The 17,492-nt window shown below is 39.7% G+C and overlaps 1 protein-coding gene across 2 annotated transcripts in view; it reads left to right on the forward strand.

Annotated features, from left to right (window-relative positions):
- Window positions 1-10,284: 10,284 nt before the first annotated feature.
- SLC3A1 (solute carrier family 3 member 1) overlaps window positions 10,285-17,492 on the forward strand; it is a 42,294-nt gene continuing 35,086 nt past the window's right edge. For both annotated transcript variants that reach the window (XM_045549516.1, XM_045549517.1), the window contains exons 1-3: window positions 10,285-10,792; window positions 14,140-14,319; window positions 14,614-14,768. In XM_045549516.1, the coding sequence (XP_045405472.1) occupies window positions 10,363-10,792; window positions 14,140-14,319; window positions 14,614-14,768 (765 nt within the window). In that variant the 5' untranslated portion in view covers window positions 10,285-10,362. The remainder of the gene's footprint in view (window positions 10,793-14,139; window positions 14,320-14,613; window positions 14,769-17,492) is intronic.

A 17,492-nucleotide genomic window follows, 5' to 3' on the forward strand; every position in this document is an offset into this window, starting at 1 on the left:
AGATGGTAGATTATTTTTCATATCCTTATTGAGCAAAATAAAATGTTGGTATCCTATTTTGGTTTCTAAAATACTGTTGTTGGGAGTTTTGTTGGAATTTTCCTTGCCTTTCAGATCCCAAAGTTCGGGAACCATTGTTGTAATTACAAATCAGCCAACTTAATATTTATTATTTAGGCCACAGATTATTATTTTTTCTTATTGTTAAAAAAATTTTTTTTTTCAGTTGAAACAATTCTGGTCTATAAATAAAGCCCAGTGGAGAAAGAGAACTAAAACTTCAGAGAGAGCAAAGACTCAGAATATTATTCAGTCACGCAAAAGGTCCTTTAAATCAAAGATAGATTTGAATGAATTGCCAGCATTTAAAATTTGGGAAATTTTACATATTAATTTGAATTTCCAGCTTCTCTAGGAAAATTAGATCTGGTAATCTTGATCTCACATCGTTGCTGGAGCACAGTGGCTGTTTCCCCTTTAGGAACCCACGTGAGCCTTCTGGTTTGCCGTCCTTCCCTCCATTTTCTACTTCATCTCACCCTGCCTGCTTCTCTCATTTATTGTGCCATCAAAGCCTGCAACCTCATGCAAGGATGGCCCGGGGACCACAGCACTGACATCACCTGGGAGGTGGTTAGAAGTGCAGAATCTACTGAGCCAGCACCTGCATTTTGACAAGATCTCCAGGAGAATCATATGCACATTCAAGTTTGAGAAGTCCTTTGAGCAGGACCCGGATCTCCAAGACCCTTTCCTCAACAAGATTCTGAGTGTTGACCATGGGCAGAGCCCTGGACTATTCACCGAGGTAATTGGGTACCACTCTCAGTGTCTAGGGTGGGAAGACAGAATAAAATTATTTATTAAAGTAACCACCATTATAAGGATGAATATGCAATAAATAACACAGACAGGGCCAGGTCAGTGTCTGTTGGAGTGACGGTGGCGGTGGTGGTGGTGGGATGGGGCTGGGGAATAGGGAATGGAGCTGGGCCTCAAAGATGGGCGGGAAAAAATGTGCAGGAAGAGGTGTTCCTAGTCTGCACTGAAGGGACCAGGAGCATCACTGATTGGCTGAGACACAGGGCCCGATCTGGAGATATTAAGAAAGAAATGAGATTGGAAATATAGTTTGAGCATAAATTATAGTTCAGACTTCTAGGCTGATATATGGACTTAGTTCTTTTTGTAATGAGAAGCCATTGACAGCTTTAGAGTTGCAATGTGAGTGTTTGGAGAAGATTGATAGTCTGACAGATTGTGCAGTGGAAATGAGCTTTATTTTAAACACATTCAGAATGGTTTTATGTACAAGTCTAGATGTGGGTAAAGCAAGTTCCTTAAACTCTGACACATTTTGTGTCTTTTGTATTGATGCTGGTATTTGTTTCTCTGATATGTGTTCTCTGAGACCCTGACCCAGCTCTCAAAGTCAACTGAATATTCCCTGGCTTTGTTCCAAGCCTTGCCAGGAGAGTGATCATTAAAGGTCAGGGAGTCAGAGAGCCTCTCCCAGGGGTACTGGGTCTGGCCTGGGAATTGAGGAATTCACTCAACATCCAAGAACCACATTCCCCAGCTGTGGATGGCACAGAATAACATTTGTGTCCCAATGAAGTTCTAACACACAGTGTTCTCAGATGACTGGCAGCATTTTGAAAGCAACATGTGACTATGTAATTTATGCTCTTTGAATTTGCAGTGAGACTATTCGTGGCAGTATGTCTATTAATTCTACTAATTAAAAGTTTTCCAGAACAGCTCATGTGTCTGATTTTGAAATATTTGTCAAAGGGTAGGTAATATGGCATTTAACTGTTGGGTAATCTTTTTTAATAGAACTTTGTTAAAGACCAGATATTATGTGTCATTGTTTCTTTTGTGATTCTGTACTTATTTTGAGAACAAAGTCTTTAAGCAATAAAGAAGTGAGACACCCTATGGTTAAGACCCTTTATAAATCAGCCTATTACACCATGAATTCAATTACATTGTTGGTCAATGGCGTCACATAAGGACCAGATTATGCTTTTCTGCTTGTGTGTGTTTTGTGTTGATTTGTCATCCCTGGAGGACTGGCCACCAGAAAAAAGTTGACAGTGGCCACTGAAATCCCCTAGTTATGATTGTCACAAACTTGGGTATGACATACACAGAAACATTTGCCTCTCATCAGACTGAAGTACTCAGCTCAGGGCTGCACCTCATGCTATCAGTGGCTGTTGGAAATACAAATTAAAACATTTTTACAACTCAACAACAAAAAAATCAAATAACCTGATGAAAAAATGAGCAAAGGACTTGAACAGACCTCTCTCCAAAGATGATATACAAATGGCCAACAAGCATATGAAAAGACACTTGACATCACTAATTTTGTTAGAGAAATGCAAATCAAAACCATAATGAGGCTTGTGCAGTTACCCCAGCTTGAGGTGACAGCACAAGCCTTAAAAAATAAATTAATTAAAATTAAAAAACCACAATGAGCTATCACTTCACACTCATTAGTATGGCTACTATTAAAAAAAACGGAAAACAACAAGTGTTTGTGAGGATGTAGATAAATTAGAATCCTGTGCACTGTTGGTGGGATTGTAAAATGGTACAACTGCTATGGAAGGACAGTATGGAGGTTCCTCAAAAGTTTAAAAATAGAACTACCATATGATCTGGCAATCCCACTTTTGGGATATCCAAAAGCAACATCCAAAAGAATTGAAAGCAGAGTCTCAAAGAGATATTTGCACACCCACATTCATAGCAGTGTTATGCACAATAGCAAACCAAGTGTTTAAACAGATGTTTAACAGATGACCGAATAAACAAAATGTAGTGTATACATATGATAGAATATTATTCAGCCTTCGAAAGGAAGGAAGTCTTGTCACATGCTACAACATGGATGAACATTTGAGGAAGTGAAACAAGCCAGTCACAAAAAGACAAATATTGTATGATTCCACTTATAAGAGGTATCTAAAATAGTCAAATTCATAGAAACAGAAAGTCAAATGGTGGTTACTAGGGGCTGAGGGGAGAAGGGACAGGAGTTGTATAATAGGTAGACTGTTTCAGATTTGTGAGATGAAAAAGTTCTGCAGATTAGTTTCAAATCAATGTGAATATACTTAAGAGTACCGAACTGTATACTTAAAAATAATTAAGATGGTAAATTTTGGCCGGGCGCGGTGGCTCACGCCTGTAATCCTAGCCCTCTGGGAGGCCGAGGCGGGTGGATTGCTCGAGGTCAGGAGTTCGAGACCAGCCTGAGCAAGAGCGAGACCCCGTCTCTACCAAAAATAGAAAGAAATGATTTGGACAGCTAAAAATCTATATAGAAAAAATTAGCCGGGCATGGTGGCGCATGCCTGTAGTCCCAGCTACTCGGGAGGCTGAGGCAGTAGGATCGCTTAAGCCCAGGAGTTTGAGGTTGCTGTGAGCTAGGCTGATGCCACAGCACTCACTCTAGCCAGGGCAACAAAGCGAGACTCTGTCTCAAAAAAAAAAAAAAGATGGTAAATTTTATGTTTTTTACCACAATAAAAAATAAAGTACACAATAGATTAATTGCATTAATAGCCCAATTAATAGCCTGATGTACGCATGCCCTTTGCCTCATAACTTCTTATTAGTCCCTTCACACACTGACTCTGGGCTTGGCACATAAAGTACAATCAAAAACATGCTATGTGACTTCTGAGGCTGGGTCACAAAAACTATACAGTTTCTGCCTTGCCTTCTCTCTCATTCGGGACCAAGCCAGCGTGCTAAGAGGAAGCCCACGGCAGGCAACGTGGACACTACATTGAAGAAATATGTGTAGAGAGAACTGAGACATCCCTGCTCCCCTGAGCTGATTGCCAGCATCAGCTGCATCAAGGAAGATGTATGGATGGCAAATAAACACATGATAAGATACTTCCCATCATTAGTCATTAGAGAAGTACAAATTAAAACCACAATGAGATACCACTACCTACATAGTAGAATCACTAAAATTAAACAGACTTAGCATAGCAAGTGCTGGCAAGAGTGTGGAAGAACTGGTGCACTCATACACCACACTGAATGTAAATGGTATGACAGCTTTCCAAAATAGTTTGGTAGTTTCTTAAACATGCACTTAGCATATGATCCATCCTAGGTGGTTACTTAAGAGAAAAATGAAGCTATATTCTTACAAAGACTTGCACATGATTGTTCGTAGCAGTTTTATTTATAGTCGTCAAAAGCTGAAAAAAAAATCCAAATGTTCACTTATACACTGTGGTGGTTTCTTAAAATGGAATACTACTCAGCAATGAAAAAGGAATGTACTAAACAACAAGATACCACTACACTCCTATTAGGATGGCTAATATGACACAATATTGAATGCTGGCAAGGATGTGGAGTAAGCCACTTTGGAAGACAGTCTGGCAGTTTCTTACAAAGCTAAATATATAGTCTTCCATGATCCAGCAATCACATTACTTGGTATTTACCCAAATGAGTTGAAAATTTATGTCTACACAAAACATGAACATTTATAGCAACTTTCTTCATCATTGCCAAAACTTGAAAGCAAGTGAAATGTCCTTAAATAGATAAATTGTAGTACATACATACAATGGCTTATTATTCAGCAATAAGGAAATGAGCTATCTATCAAGCAATGAAAAAACATGAAGGAAACTTAAATACATATTGCTAAGTGAACAAGGCCAGTCTGTAAAGGCTAATACAATATTATTCCAACTATGTGACTTTCTGGAAAAGGTAAAACTATAGAGACAATAAAAAGATTACCGGGAACCAGGGGGTTGGGGGAGGGAATGAGGGATGAACAGGCAGAGCACAGGGTTTTTAGGAGAATGTAGCTATTCTGTATGATACTGTAATGGTGGAGACATGCCGCCACCCATTTGTCACAACCCATAGAATGTATAGCACCAAGAGTGTACTTTAATGTAGACTATGGACTTTAGTTAATAACAGTCTTATCAATGCTGGTTCATCAGTTGCACCTCAAATGTACCACATAATGCAAGCTGCTAATGATAAGGTAATCTGAGGGGGAGAGGAGAGAAAGAGGATATATAGAACTCTGTATTTTCTGCTCATTTTTTCTGTAAACCTCAAACTACTCTAAAAAAAAGCTTATTAGCTAACAAAAAGTATGAACCATTGATACACACAAGATGGATAAATCTCAAAATAATTATAATGAGTAAAAGAAACCAGACCAAAAAAGAGTATATACTATATATATATATATGATTTTATTTATATAAAATCTTAGAAAATGCAAACTAATCTATGGTGCTAGAAAGCAGATCAGTGATTGCCTGGGAATGAGGGGGGTGGGAGTATGTTGCAGGGAAGGGGAGGAGGAAGAGATTACAAAGGGGCACAAGGAAACTTTTGCAGGTGATGGACATGTTCGTTGTTTTGATTGTGGTGATAGTTGCATAGGTGTATACACATTATCGTATCAACTTGTATACTTTAATCGTGTACAGTTTATTGTTTATCAATTATCCCTCAATAAAGCTGTTTTTGAAATGCCAAAACCAAAAAGTAACCTAACCATTTATTCATTTTCATGACAGTTGTTGATTGCACAGTTTTGCTAATCTCGGCTGGGCTTGTTCATGTGTCTTGGTCAACTGCAGTTTGGCTGGGGGCTGTCTGGTCTAGGAAGTCTCTGGACAGAAAGATTCCCCACCAGGCCTCCAGCCTCCCTCTAGCAGCCAGTGGAGCATATTCTTAGGTGATGGCAGGAGTACCAGAGAGAGGCAGAATGCACAACACTTTATAAGCCTCTTTCTGTGTCGAGTTTTTTATTGTCCCATTGGCCAAAGCAAGTCACATGGGCACATTCAGAGTCAGTGTTGAAGGAACTAAGTAGTTGTAGGGCAAAAGGCACAGCTACAGGGAGGTCATTAATTGGGCTATTAATGCAATTAATCTATGCTATGCCTTAATAATGTTTTGATTTGTATTTAATTCTATCAAGAAGGTGCTTTTATGCAATTATGTTACTTTCTTATACGCAATTTGGCAATTTTAAAATCTCTTATTGAACATAATTAATTTTCCTTTTTTATTCTTTTTGGAGACAAGGTCTTGCTCTGTTGCCCAGGCTGGAGTGCAGTGGTATGATCATAGCTCACTGTAATCTCAAACTCCTGGCCTCAAGTGATCCTCCTACTTTGGCCTCCTAAAGTGTTGGACGTGAGCCACCATGCCTGGCCTAGAACTATTTTTAAAAACACTTTCTCCTGAACTATATTTACAATATTAACCCCAGCATCAAATTAAATTTCACAGCTAAGGTAACAGAGGCTTAGCGAAGCTGGCAAATTTGTCCAAGATCACTCAGAGAGCAAACGGTGGAGGAAGGGGTTGAATCTCACTTCCTCTGCCTTAAAATTTCACTTATTAAACCACCTCAGGCCAAGAACACATGGCTAAGAGAAGTGATAAAAATCCACATTTTTGTGCAGAATGTACTTTCCACTTTCCTTCTCCCTTCACCCATTCTCCTCCTCCTCCTCCCTCTCCCTCCTATTCTTCTTTTTCTGAAGCATAAGTTTAGGTCCATTCATCTTTCAATAACTATTCTTTTATTCATTTAATAGTGTGCCATGCACTGAGATAGAGGCTGTGAACTTAAAGATGACTGTGGGACACAGCCTACCCTCAGCTCACAGCCTCTGCAAGCCAGCCTGGTGAACAGGTAAATACAACATGGAAAATCCTCCTTCTATTTTAAGTATTTACAAACCTGACATTTTATATGCCTTATGTCACTTTGGTGGGTTTGCTGCTGAGTGGAAATCCTTACGATGTGATGGCTTTGAAATGCATTATATGTAAATTTTCATTGATTATTGCTTTCTATATGCTGCTTTGTTTCACCGCAGGATGTTTCTGGCTCCTGTGCCTCCATTGTTCTGCCATCTATTTTCTAGATACTTCATTCTTCTTTGGTTTATTCCTGGGATTTGAATTTACTGAGCTGATTTATTGTCATTATCTCTGATTTTTTGTTCTGATTATCCAGGTTAGCTCTTAGAGCTTTCTTCATGTGTTTGTTCCTTAGTTATATTTACAAGTGTTAACAATACTGTGTTTGGGTTTCTACAATCAGTATTTCCTTTAAATCTCTTTGAAAGTAATACTGATAACCTTTGTACTTGCTTGGAATTCTCAGCTATGTAGATATTTTCTCCAGATTGCTGTCAACTTCCTCTTCCCTTCTAGTGTTTCAATACTTGTTAATTGCATCTGTTTTCTGTCTGCATTTTTTCTTTAGTTTAGATAGTAGCATGGGGTGTTTGTGAATTTCGGGAAGCTATTGTTAGGAGGAGTCACCTTACACTGAAATCTACCACCTGCATAGGAAGTTCTAGACACATTTCCAACTCTGTCTAGAACTCCAGGTTTCCAATGAAAGAGCAATACACATGTATTATAGAAAACTTAGAAAAATCCAAAAGAGTTTAAAGAACAAAATGAGTGTCACCCATAGTCTTAGAACCCAGAGATAAACACTCTAAACATGGGTTCTAGTAGGACTTTACAAGTACACATGAAATTTTTTACATAATCAGGACAATTTCTATATATCCTAAACTTTTCCATTTAACACAATAATGTGAAATGATTTTCCATGTCGTTAAAAAAAATCTCTGAAAATACGTTTGGCCTCTCAAAGGCTGGGATTATAGGCATGAGCCCCCACGCTGTACATGGCTTTATTTTCTTTTCCAAATAGCTAGGCAGTTAGTTGTCCAACATCACTTACTAAATAATCTTTCTTTTTCTCTGTGATTTGAAATGTTGCCTTTTCCATATTTTAGATTTTCTTATATATTCCCTTATATTGGAGTCTATTTTTGGTGACTCCAATATGTTTAATTGATCTTTTGACCTATTTCTTCTTTATTATCACCTCTTTATTTTTGTGGAGTTTTTGCTTTAAAATCTGACAGGGCTAAGCCTCACTTTATTCCCTAAAAAATGTTAAAGCTTATGATACACATTGCCAAATTACTTTCAAGGATTATTATGTCTGTTTACACCAGACTCTTGCCAACACTACTCTCTTTTAAAAATTCTTTGCCAGCGTGATTAAAAGTGCTTATTTATTTCTCTGATATTAGTGAGTTGATTTTTATGAAATATCTGTTTATGTTCTTTTTTAAAGTTTTATACTGACATTTATATTTTAAAATTGATATGAAATTACAAATGTGGATACATGTCTGACAATACCTTTAGTGTTAAGGACAAGTTCTTTGGCATGTTTATTACAAATACATTTCCCAATTTATCATATGCTCTTCAATTAATATGTTTTGTAATATAATAAATTTGAAGATTTTACTCAATTCAAGCAATCTTCTTTTGTAATTTCTTTTATTATTAAAAAAATCCTCCCACCAGACACCAGATAATTATTCCAGGTTGTTTTTAAAAAGTTTTTAGTATGCATGTTCTAGAAATTCAAAGTATTACTGTTGTTGTCAACTTAAATGTAGAGAAGATGAAATGGGACGTTTCTATCATGAAGACATAGCACTATGATGTGGAATTTTCTCTGCATTTATATGATTATATTTAGAATTTAAAGCTTTATCATTACAAGTTTTTTTATAATTTAAAATTATTTTAAAACTGTGGGTATTTTTGCACACTGTCTTTCCCCCAAATAGTAACTGAATTTCAAAAATTAGCTCTTGTGTGAAAATTTCCATTATGTGTTTCAGAAATAAAGCAATAGCAAGACACAAAAGTTAAATTCATTTGATTTTTTAAAATATTCAATGTGCATAGTTATTAATGATTAAAGATACCACTTATTGGATGCATTCAATGAGCCAGGTATTGTGATTTACTCATTTAAAAAAATAATTTAGCCAACATCAAGTAGCTCATTCCTCTATACACTGCTTCTGAGTCATGCTACAAAAAAACAGTAAGATTAGGGACTCAGATAACTTTCTTCATTTAACCAGAAAAAGAAAAGGTCTCATTATCTGATTAAATGATTCATAGGGCTGTGTAAGTGCAGTTGATTAAATGGAAATCGTGAATCATTGCATTCCTTTAAGGTTTGCAAAGTCTCCTAGGAAATCACCTCTAACTTTAGTGAAGTTTCCTCTGACTTGTAAATGTATTTTACACTTGTCTGTGATTAAACGATTCTTTAGTGCTAGTATTAAGAACTTTTTACCTCTAGTAAAGCTCTTGAACTTGCTTGACGTGGAGTCCTTTTCTCCCCCCACTTTCTGGAAGTGCTTCCAAGAATGGTCAGACACCTCCTTTTCTGAAAACAAGACCAAATGCACCCGGGGCAGAGCTGAGCATATACATGGACCTTTATGGGGTTGGCTTGAACAGAAATAAAATAAAATTAGCTGCAGTAACAAAGTGTTGTGGTTCTCTGTCTCCAGACCCTCTTCCTCTTGAAATTGTAGGAAGAGACCTTCAAAGCAAAAAATAAAGAAAAGCCTGTGTCCTCTTGCAAAATTCAGTATTTGTTTCTTTTTCTTATACCTAGCTAAAAAGAGAAATCTTTAAGCTTTTTAAAAAAATGTGGCAAAATATACATAACATTTACCACTTACACCATTTTTAAGTTCAGTGGCATTAAGTACATTTACACTGTTTTGCAGCCATAACCACTATCCACCTCCAGAACACTTTTCATGATCCCAAACTGCAATTCTGTACTCAATGAACAATAACTCCCCGTTTCCCGCTTCCTCCAACCCCTGGTAACCACCTTTCTATTTCCTGTCTCTATGAATCTGACTACTCTAGGTACCTCATCTAAGTGAAATCATAAAACATTTGTCTTTTTTTGGTTTGGCTTATTTCACTCAGCACAATGTTTTTAAGGTTCATCCATGTTGTAGAATGTATCAGAATTTCGGTCCTCTTTAAGGCTGAATAATATTCCATTGTGTGTACACCACATTTTGTTTATCCAGCCATTTAATGATGGACATTTGGGCTGTCCCCACTTTTTGCCTATTGTGCACAACGCTGCTGTGACACCGGTGTACTCAGCCAGGCAGCGCCTCGCAGCGCAGGAGAACCAAGCCTCTCCGTTCCGCTTCTCCTCTGCTCGCTCCACCGCAGGTCCCAACCCTCTCATTGTCGCTGTAGCTATGCCAGCTTCACAAGTATAAAGAGAATGTCTGTTAACCCCCCTTCACCTTTACCCTTTCTTCCCTGAATGAACTTTGTCCGGCTAGGTTTATTTATAAACCACACAAAGCCCATTAACAAGATTAAGCATTCCGCAAGCCACCTTTCCACCTGCGTTGCTGCAGGAAGGCACTCCAAGGGGTAAGTCGGTGCGACATGGCTGAGGACGAAAGCAAGAGAGACTCCCTCCAGATGAACAGGAAGGGAGGCCAGATAAACAACGGGTTTGTCCAAAATGAAGACAACCTAGAGCAGGACCCAGATCCAGGCAGCTCACAAGACAACCCCCAGCATAGCACCGTGCGCATCGATGACTCCCGGGAGCCCAGCTTCCAGGGCATCCGGCCCTACGCGGGGATGCCCAAGGAGGTGCTGTTCCAGTTCTCAGGCCAGGCCCGCTACCGGCTCCCCCGGGAGATCCTCTTCTGGCTCACCATTGCGTCCGTGCTTGTGCTCATTGGGGCCACCATAACCATCATCGTCATCTCTCCAAAGTGCCTTGACTGGTGGCAGGAGGGGCCCATGTACCAGATCTACCCGAGGTCTTTCAAGGACAGCGACAAGGATGGGAACGGAGATCTGAAAGGTGAGTGCCCTGAGATAGTTCAGGGAGAGAGCCAGGCTGAGGTTGGTTTACTGCTCTCTCATTCCTCAGAACCAGATTATGCCAGGGTTGTTCGGCAAGCACATTGCAGTATGACCGGTCATGCCGAGTTTCTCCTTGTTGATGATTTTTTTTTTTAATCACTCAATAGAACCCAGCAATTCTTCCACTTGATAAAAAGCTATTTGCTGAAGTTCTCAGAGCCAAATGAGTTGTTTAATTTGTCGCCTGCTGAGTACATATGCTTGTTTGGACATCAAGTCTAACTTCTTACGTGGAGCAGGTTTCCTCCTAAAATCTGTTTCCTGCTTCTGTGCACTTTGTAGTTGAATGTGTCCAAGTGACAATTGTGAATTGCTTTCCCAGTATATGATGTGGCTAGTTTGGTAGTGTGGCTGAGAGTTTATTAGTGAATAGAACATAAATAATATTTTAGAAAAAAATTGTGTTGTTTTCAAAAGGTATATAGGCTGAGTCTTAAAGTTTAAATGCTGGGAAATGAAGGTAAGGAAAAAAGGCATAGTAGTGCATTCATCATTACTTGAATTAAGGATTGTTTGAAACAATGTTCATATTAGTAGAAAAGAGAAGTGAAAAATTCACCAGATATAGTGGCACTCTTGTAATGCCGGCTACCCTGGAGGCTGAGGTAGGGGAGGATTGCTTGCGCCCAGGAGTTCAAGTCCAGCCTCAGCAACATACAGAGACCCCATCTCTGGGGGAAAAAAATGAAAAATTACTTTTTAAAAGCTAAGCTAATAATTTCTTGGGGAGTTTTGTGTAGAACATCTTTATAATGTTTTGCTCAAATGAAGACACTTTTTTTTTTTTTTTTTGAGACAGAGTCTCGCTTTGTTGCCCACACTAGAGTGAGTGCCGTGGCGTCAGCCTAGCTCACAGCAACCTCAAACTCCTGGGCTTAAGCGATCCTACTGCCTCAGCCTCCCGAGTAGCTGGGACTACAGGCATGCGCCACCATGCCTGGCTAATTTTGAAGACACTTTTAAGACTAAGATTATGCCAGCCATAAACTGGGACTGTCGTGAGCAAATCTGTTGGTGTGGTTACCCTAGTTAACAGCAACAATACAAAACAAATAAATAAACCAATAAGATAATTTTTTTACAATATTAATTGGTTGGAAGAAAATAAAACAATGATATCAGTGTGGGAAGTAGGAATGGGTTGAATGTATCTTCAAAATGTTACAAACGAACTCTTAAAATCACCAACTTCCCTTGGTAACTAACTGTTTTTAAAATCTTGCTGCATTGTCACTTAATTGAAGAATAGTATATGTGTCCTTCAAGGTCCAGCTCAAACCCACTGTCTTCGTTAATCTTTATCGACTCTCCCTAATCAGAGCATGCGCTCCCCTCCTAGACTCTTGTGCTTTGGACTGTGTTTCTAGCACCCTTTGATCCTGCCTTGTAACATACCTAAGTGACTTCCCTTCCCCCTGCCAAGTGACCTTAGCACCTACAGCGAGTGCTTAGCAAAAGTGCTGTTTGGACTGAATGGACCTAAAATCCCTAAATCCACAGCTATGCTCTCCACTTCCTGGCTCTGCCTTCCTAATCTTCTAGATAGACCAAAAATTCCAATATGCATGGCAGTTTCTAATCAGATCTGATCATTTCCAATAACTTTTCCTCAAGGGACTGTTTACTTCCTGTAGTCAATAGGCATTTGTCTTTGAGGTTGAAGGGGTTTTATTGTTGTTATTGTCATGAGGAAACCATCTCACATTTCAGTTTGTTTTTGGTGGTTGCCTTCTGTCCCCTGGAGCGTGGGGCTGGGGTCTCTTGTGTACTTTGTGTCTGTCTATTCTTAAGATAATATCGTGCTGCTGTTCTGGCTTAGATCAAAACCCTTTTATTGCCTGCTGATACTCTGTGAGATCTCACAGCCACCCATCTGGGGGAATTGAGGCACAAAGAGGACAAAAATAAGCAGTCTGTTCTAGGGGAAAAGCCCAGATCCCAGGTGTCAGGTGACTTTGTGCTTTGGTCTTAGTGACCTTCAGCCTGCTGCGGGGCCTCTGACAGTCTCTGATTCTAGGAAGCCACATGGAGATCACACAGAAAGTTGCTGGGCATTGAACATCAGACTCAAGTTTCTGAATCTGCTTTTAGGACTCTGAACTAGAAGCAAAAACACACTCACTGTCTGCTAATCATAAGTTCGAAATACAAAGAGTTTCACTTCCACAGCTTTTCTCACCCAAGCCTAGCATTCTCTTCTGTGTAAATTCCTGGCTTCTTTATGAGTGAACAAGGGAAAAGGTTCAAATTCAGTTAGTTTAAAGTGTGAGAGTGGAACAAAAGGCCCCTCAGATGTTGGCACAAACTCACCTTCCATCTCATTGTCGCACGGCTTCTCTAGTCCATGTGCTCCGTGCAACTTTTGTCGTCCTTTTTGAAACATGCCCTGTCTGTGCCTGGTCCCTCCTTTCCTTTGCTTTGCCTGGAGCCCTTCACTCTGACCCCCTCGCTGACACCCTGGTGACCTTCTCCATCCCTGCCTCTCAGGGGCTTCCTCTGCCCCAGGCAGTCAGAAGCTAACACCCCGCTCCCCCAAAAGCACTGTCTTCGGCTCTTCCTCTAATATGGTCATCATCCCATCCCTGCCTGTCTACACTTACTGCACCGACACTGTCTAAAGGGAATGTAATGTAAGCCACACATAGAATTATAAATTTTCTAGTAGCTACATTAAGGAAAGGAAAAAAGAAACAGGTAAAATTAATTTTAATATGTTTTGTTTAGTCCCAACATATCCAATATATCATTGCAATGTATAATCAGTATAAAAATATTAATGGGATATTTTACATTCTTTCTTTTTGTACTAGGTCTTCAGAATCCGGTGTGTGTTTTTCCCTTATAGCACATCTCAACCCAGACTTGTCACATGACAAGTGGCTCCTAGTCTGCACAGTGTGGCTGAGACTGCATGACCAGCGGGGCACGTGTTACTCTTTGTTCCTTTGACGCTTAGCCCAGCACCTGGCCTAGATTAGGTGCTCAGAAACCATGCGAAGTAACAACACTTCAGTCTTGGTTTTAAATATAACATATGAACAAGTTGCAGAGTTTTAAAATGTTACCCGTCTATGTTAAAGGGCATAGTTTATTGCTAGATGACTAATTTGATGCTATTTGTACAACTAGACCTTGCTATTTGAATTTTACTCATAGTTGACAAAATTGCAAATATTTCTGCCTTCAATATAAATATTCTATCTTAGGCGTATTTGTTATGTTTTCAATCCTTTAATTAAAATAAACAAATTAGGATTTATTTATGACCTTGACTTTTTCCTTCAGGTATTCAAGATAAACTGGACTACATCACAACTTTAAATGTAAAAACTATTTGGATTACTTCATTTTATAAATCATCCCTTAAAGACTTCAGATATGGTATTGAAGACTTCCGAGAAATTGATCCCATCTTTGGAACAATGAAAGATTTTGAGAACCTGCTTGCAGCAATACATGATAAAGGTCAATTAAATGGGAAGTGGGTGGGATGGGGGTGAGGGGTGAGAAAAGCATTTCTCCAAATACTTTAAAGAATTTTCCCCCTTAAGTGTCATGTATTATTCTTTTTTTTTTTTTTAAATAGGGAAGGGATCTCACTATGTTGCCCAGGCTGGTCTCAACCTCCTAGCCTCAAGCAATCTTCCCACCATGGGCTCTCAAAGTGCTGGGATGACAGGCGTGAGCCACTGCACATGGCCACATCATATATTATTTTAATATAATCTTTTCTTAACTTTGAATGTTTTTACTCATCAGGTTTAAAATTAATAATTGATTTCATACCCAACCACACCAGTGATAATCACACTTGGTTTCAACTGAGTCGGACACGGGTAGGGAAATACACTGATTATTATATCTGGCATGACTGTACCCATGAAGACGGCACAACCATCCCACCCAACAACTGGGTAAGTACCAACTTGCCTGATTTACAAAGGGAAAAGGGGCAGACCTGCAGTAATTATTTATAAAGCTCTTTTAAGGAAAGACATTAATGGATATAATTTATGGGAAAGGGGAAAATTTTCCCAAAGAAATAGAAATAAGGTATCTAGGGCTCCAAATATTATTTAGATTTCTCATTCCAGCTGTTGTGTTCTAGAAAATTAAAACCTATACACTCCCTCAGCCTCTTCTTCCATCCTTCCCCTCACTTCGCACCCTGTCCAACCTAGATTTCATGTCTCCTTAGTTCAGTAACTGTTTTCCTACTAGCCAGACCCCTTTGCCTTTCAGATGTTTTGTCTCCTCTGTCTGACAAAACCCTAGCCATAAATGAACCAAATCTTCTGCTTTCTCTTTGCCTGACCCTTGGTATCTGAGCCTCTGGAGAGATCACACATTCATCATCCCCACCAGAACTGAGCCATCCAATCTTCTTGGGAATTTTGCTACATCCAACTGATCAACGTGCCCTCCCTCCTCCTCTTCAAACATCCTCCCTGCTTCAGCCCCTTATCACTCTTGGCAGCAAACTCGACTTCACAGAGAGAACAGAAGCCATCTAGTCCCCCTGACCCCATCCTCCCCCTCCTACTCACTTCTTTTACAACAGAGGCCAAGTCCCTCCTGTTTGCGGTGACCAGATTTAGCAAATAAAGATGCAGGGTGCCCAGTTAAATCTGAATTTTGGATAAACAGTACATAATTTTTTAGTATAACATATTGCATGGGCCATACTTACACTAAAAAATTATGCATTGTTTATCTGGAATTCAGATTTGACCGGACATCCTGTATTTTGTCTGGGAACGCCACTCCTGTCCCAGCCCAGCTCGTCCACCTGCTCTGGCTGTGTCCTCTCCTACTTTCTTCGGAGCCTCTGGGTCTTCTCTCCCCAGTCCGGTCCCTGCTTCTCTCTTCTTGACCTTCTCTATCCACATTTAAACACACTTACTCCTGGGCACCAACTTTCAGATGACCCAGGGACACAGAATCAACAGGTTTCCAGGCTGGTTGTATGATCTTCTCCCCCAGCCTCCTGTCCCCCAGGTTCAGGGAATGGTGCCACCACGCAGCCCGAGAACAGGCCGGCAGCCAGCCCTGGGAGTTTTACCTCTTTAAATTTTCCTCCAGCCCACTCACTTGTTAAAATGATAATGATATTAGCAAACATTTGCTAAATGCTTACTATGTGCCAGGCTCTGCGCTAAGTGTTTTATATTCGTTATTCATTGAATCCACTCTACAATCCCATGAGTTAGGTGTAATTCCTTTTGCAGATGGGCACACTGAGGTCACACAGTTTGTAAATGAAAGGGCTAAGGATCGGATCTAGTCAGTCCAAATCCATTGTTTGCTTTTAAAAATTGCTGCCCATATCTGAAACTGTATCATCTCTTGCTTATAGGACAGTCTTTTGTCATCTAATTTTTTGATCCTTCTCTGCTGCAGTCAAGGTTGCATTTTATAATGTAACAGTTAATACACACAAAATATATGTAATATGGGATTGGTGGATAGATACTTCATGGTGTAACCATGTGATGAAATACTACCCAGCAATGAAGCGGAATGAACTATGGGTACACGCAACAGTGTGGGTGAATCTCAGAATAACTGTGCTGAGTGAGAGAAGCCAGACAAAAAAAGAGTACACACTGCATGATCCCACTCACATGAAACTCTAGAAAATGCAGACTAAGCATAGTGACCTGAAGCGATTAATGGTTGTTTAGGGAGGGGAGGGAGGTAGAGAGTGGGGGGAGGAAGGGATTCCAAAGCACTCTGAGGATGGATTCACTGTCTTGATTGTGGTAATTGTTTTATGAGTGTAGCTATTAGATATGTCAAAACTGATCAACCTGCACACTTTAAATGTGTGCAGTTTATTGTATTCAATTGTACCTGAGTAAAACTGTTTAAAATATATGTGATATATATCTAAGGTGGGGAATATAATCATATAGTGGATATCAGTGACATAACCCTCCTCCCCCCAGTTAAGAACTTGAACGTTACCAGCACTGTTCACACCACCTGTGCTCCTCCCTTGTCCCTTTCCCGGGAGGGAGGGGGCTTCCCCTTGGAGGCCACCCCTACCTTGGAGTTCGGGTGTTTCCAAGTCCTTACCTTTTGTTTTGCCTATAACAAATATACTATGTATTTTTTTTAAATTTATTTTTGGAGCTGGGCCCACTGGCAGACAACTGTAGTCTCAGCTACTCGGGAGGCTGAGGCAAGAGGATCACTTGAGCCCAGGAGTTGGAGGCTGCAGTGAGTTACGATTGCTTCCATGAGTAGCCACCGCACTCCAGCCTGGGCGACATAGCAAGACACAGATGCTAAAAAAAATTTTACTGTTTCATTTTCCATATTTTGAACTTTATGAGAAATGTCATGCTACATGTAGTCTTCTGTAACCAGCTTCTTCACTCGTCACTTTAAAGATTTATTCATGTAGTTTCAGGTAGCTATGTGTTCATACCTTTTCATTGTAGTGTAATATTTCATTGTGTAAATATTCTGTGATTGACTTATCCACTCTTCAGTTGACAGGCACTTGGGCTGTTTCCAGTTTTTTATTATCATTAACAATGTCAATATAAACACTGCCATTACTCTATCTTGGGGCACATGTACAAGGGCTTCTTTAAGGTAAACAACTAGGAGTGAAATCACTGTGCAGGATA

This window comes from Lemur catta, chromosome 4, assembly GCF_020740605.2.
Source record: "Lemur catta isolate mLemCat1 chromosome 4, mLemCat1.pri, whole genome shotgun sequence".
Lineage (NCBI taxonomy): Eukaryota > Metazoa > Chordata > Mammalia > Primates > Lemuridae > Lemur > Lemur catta.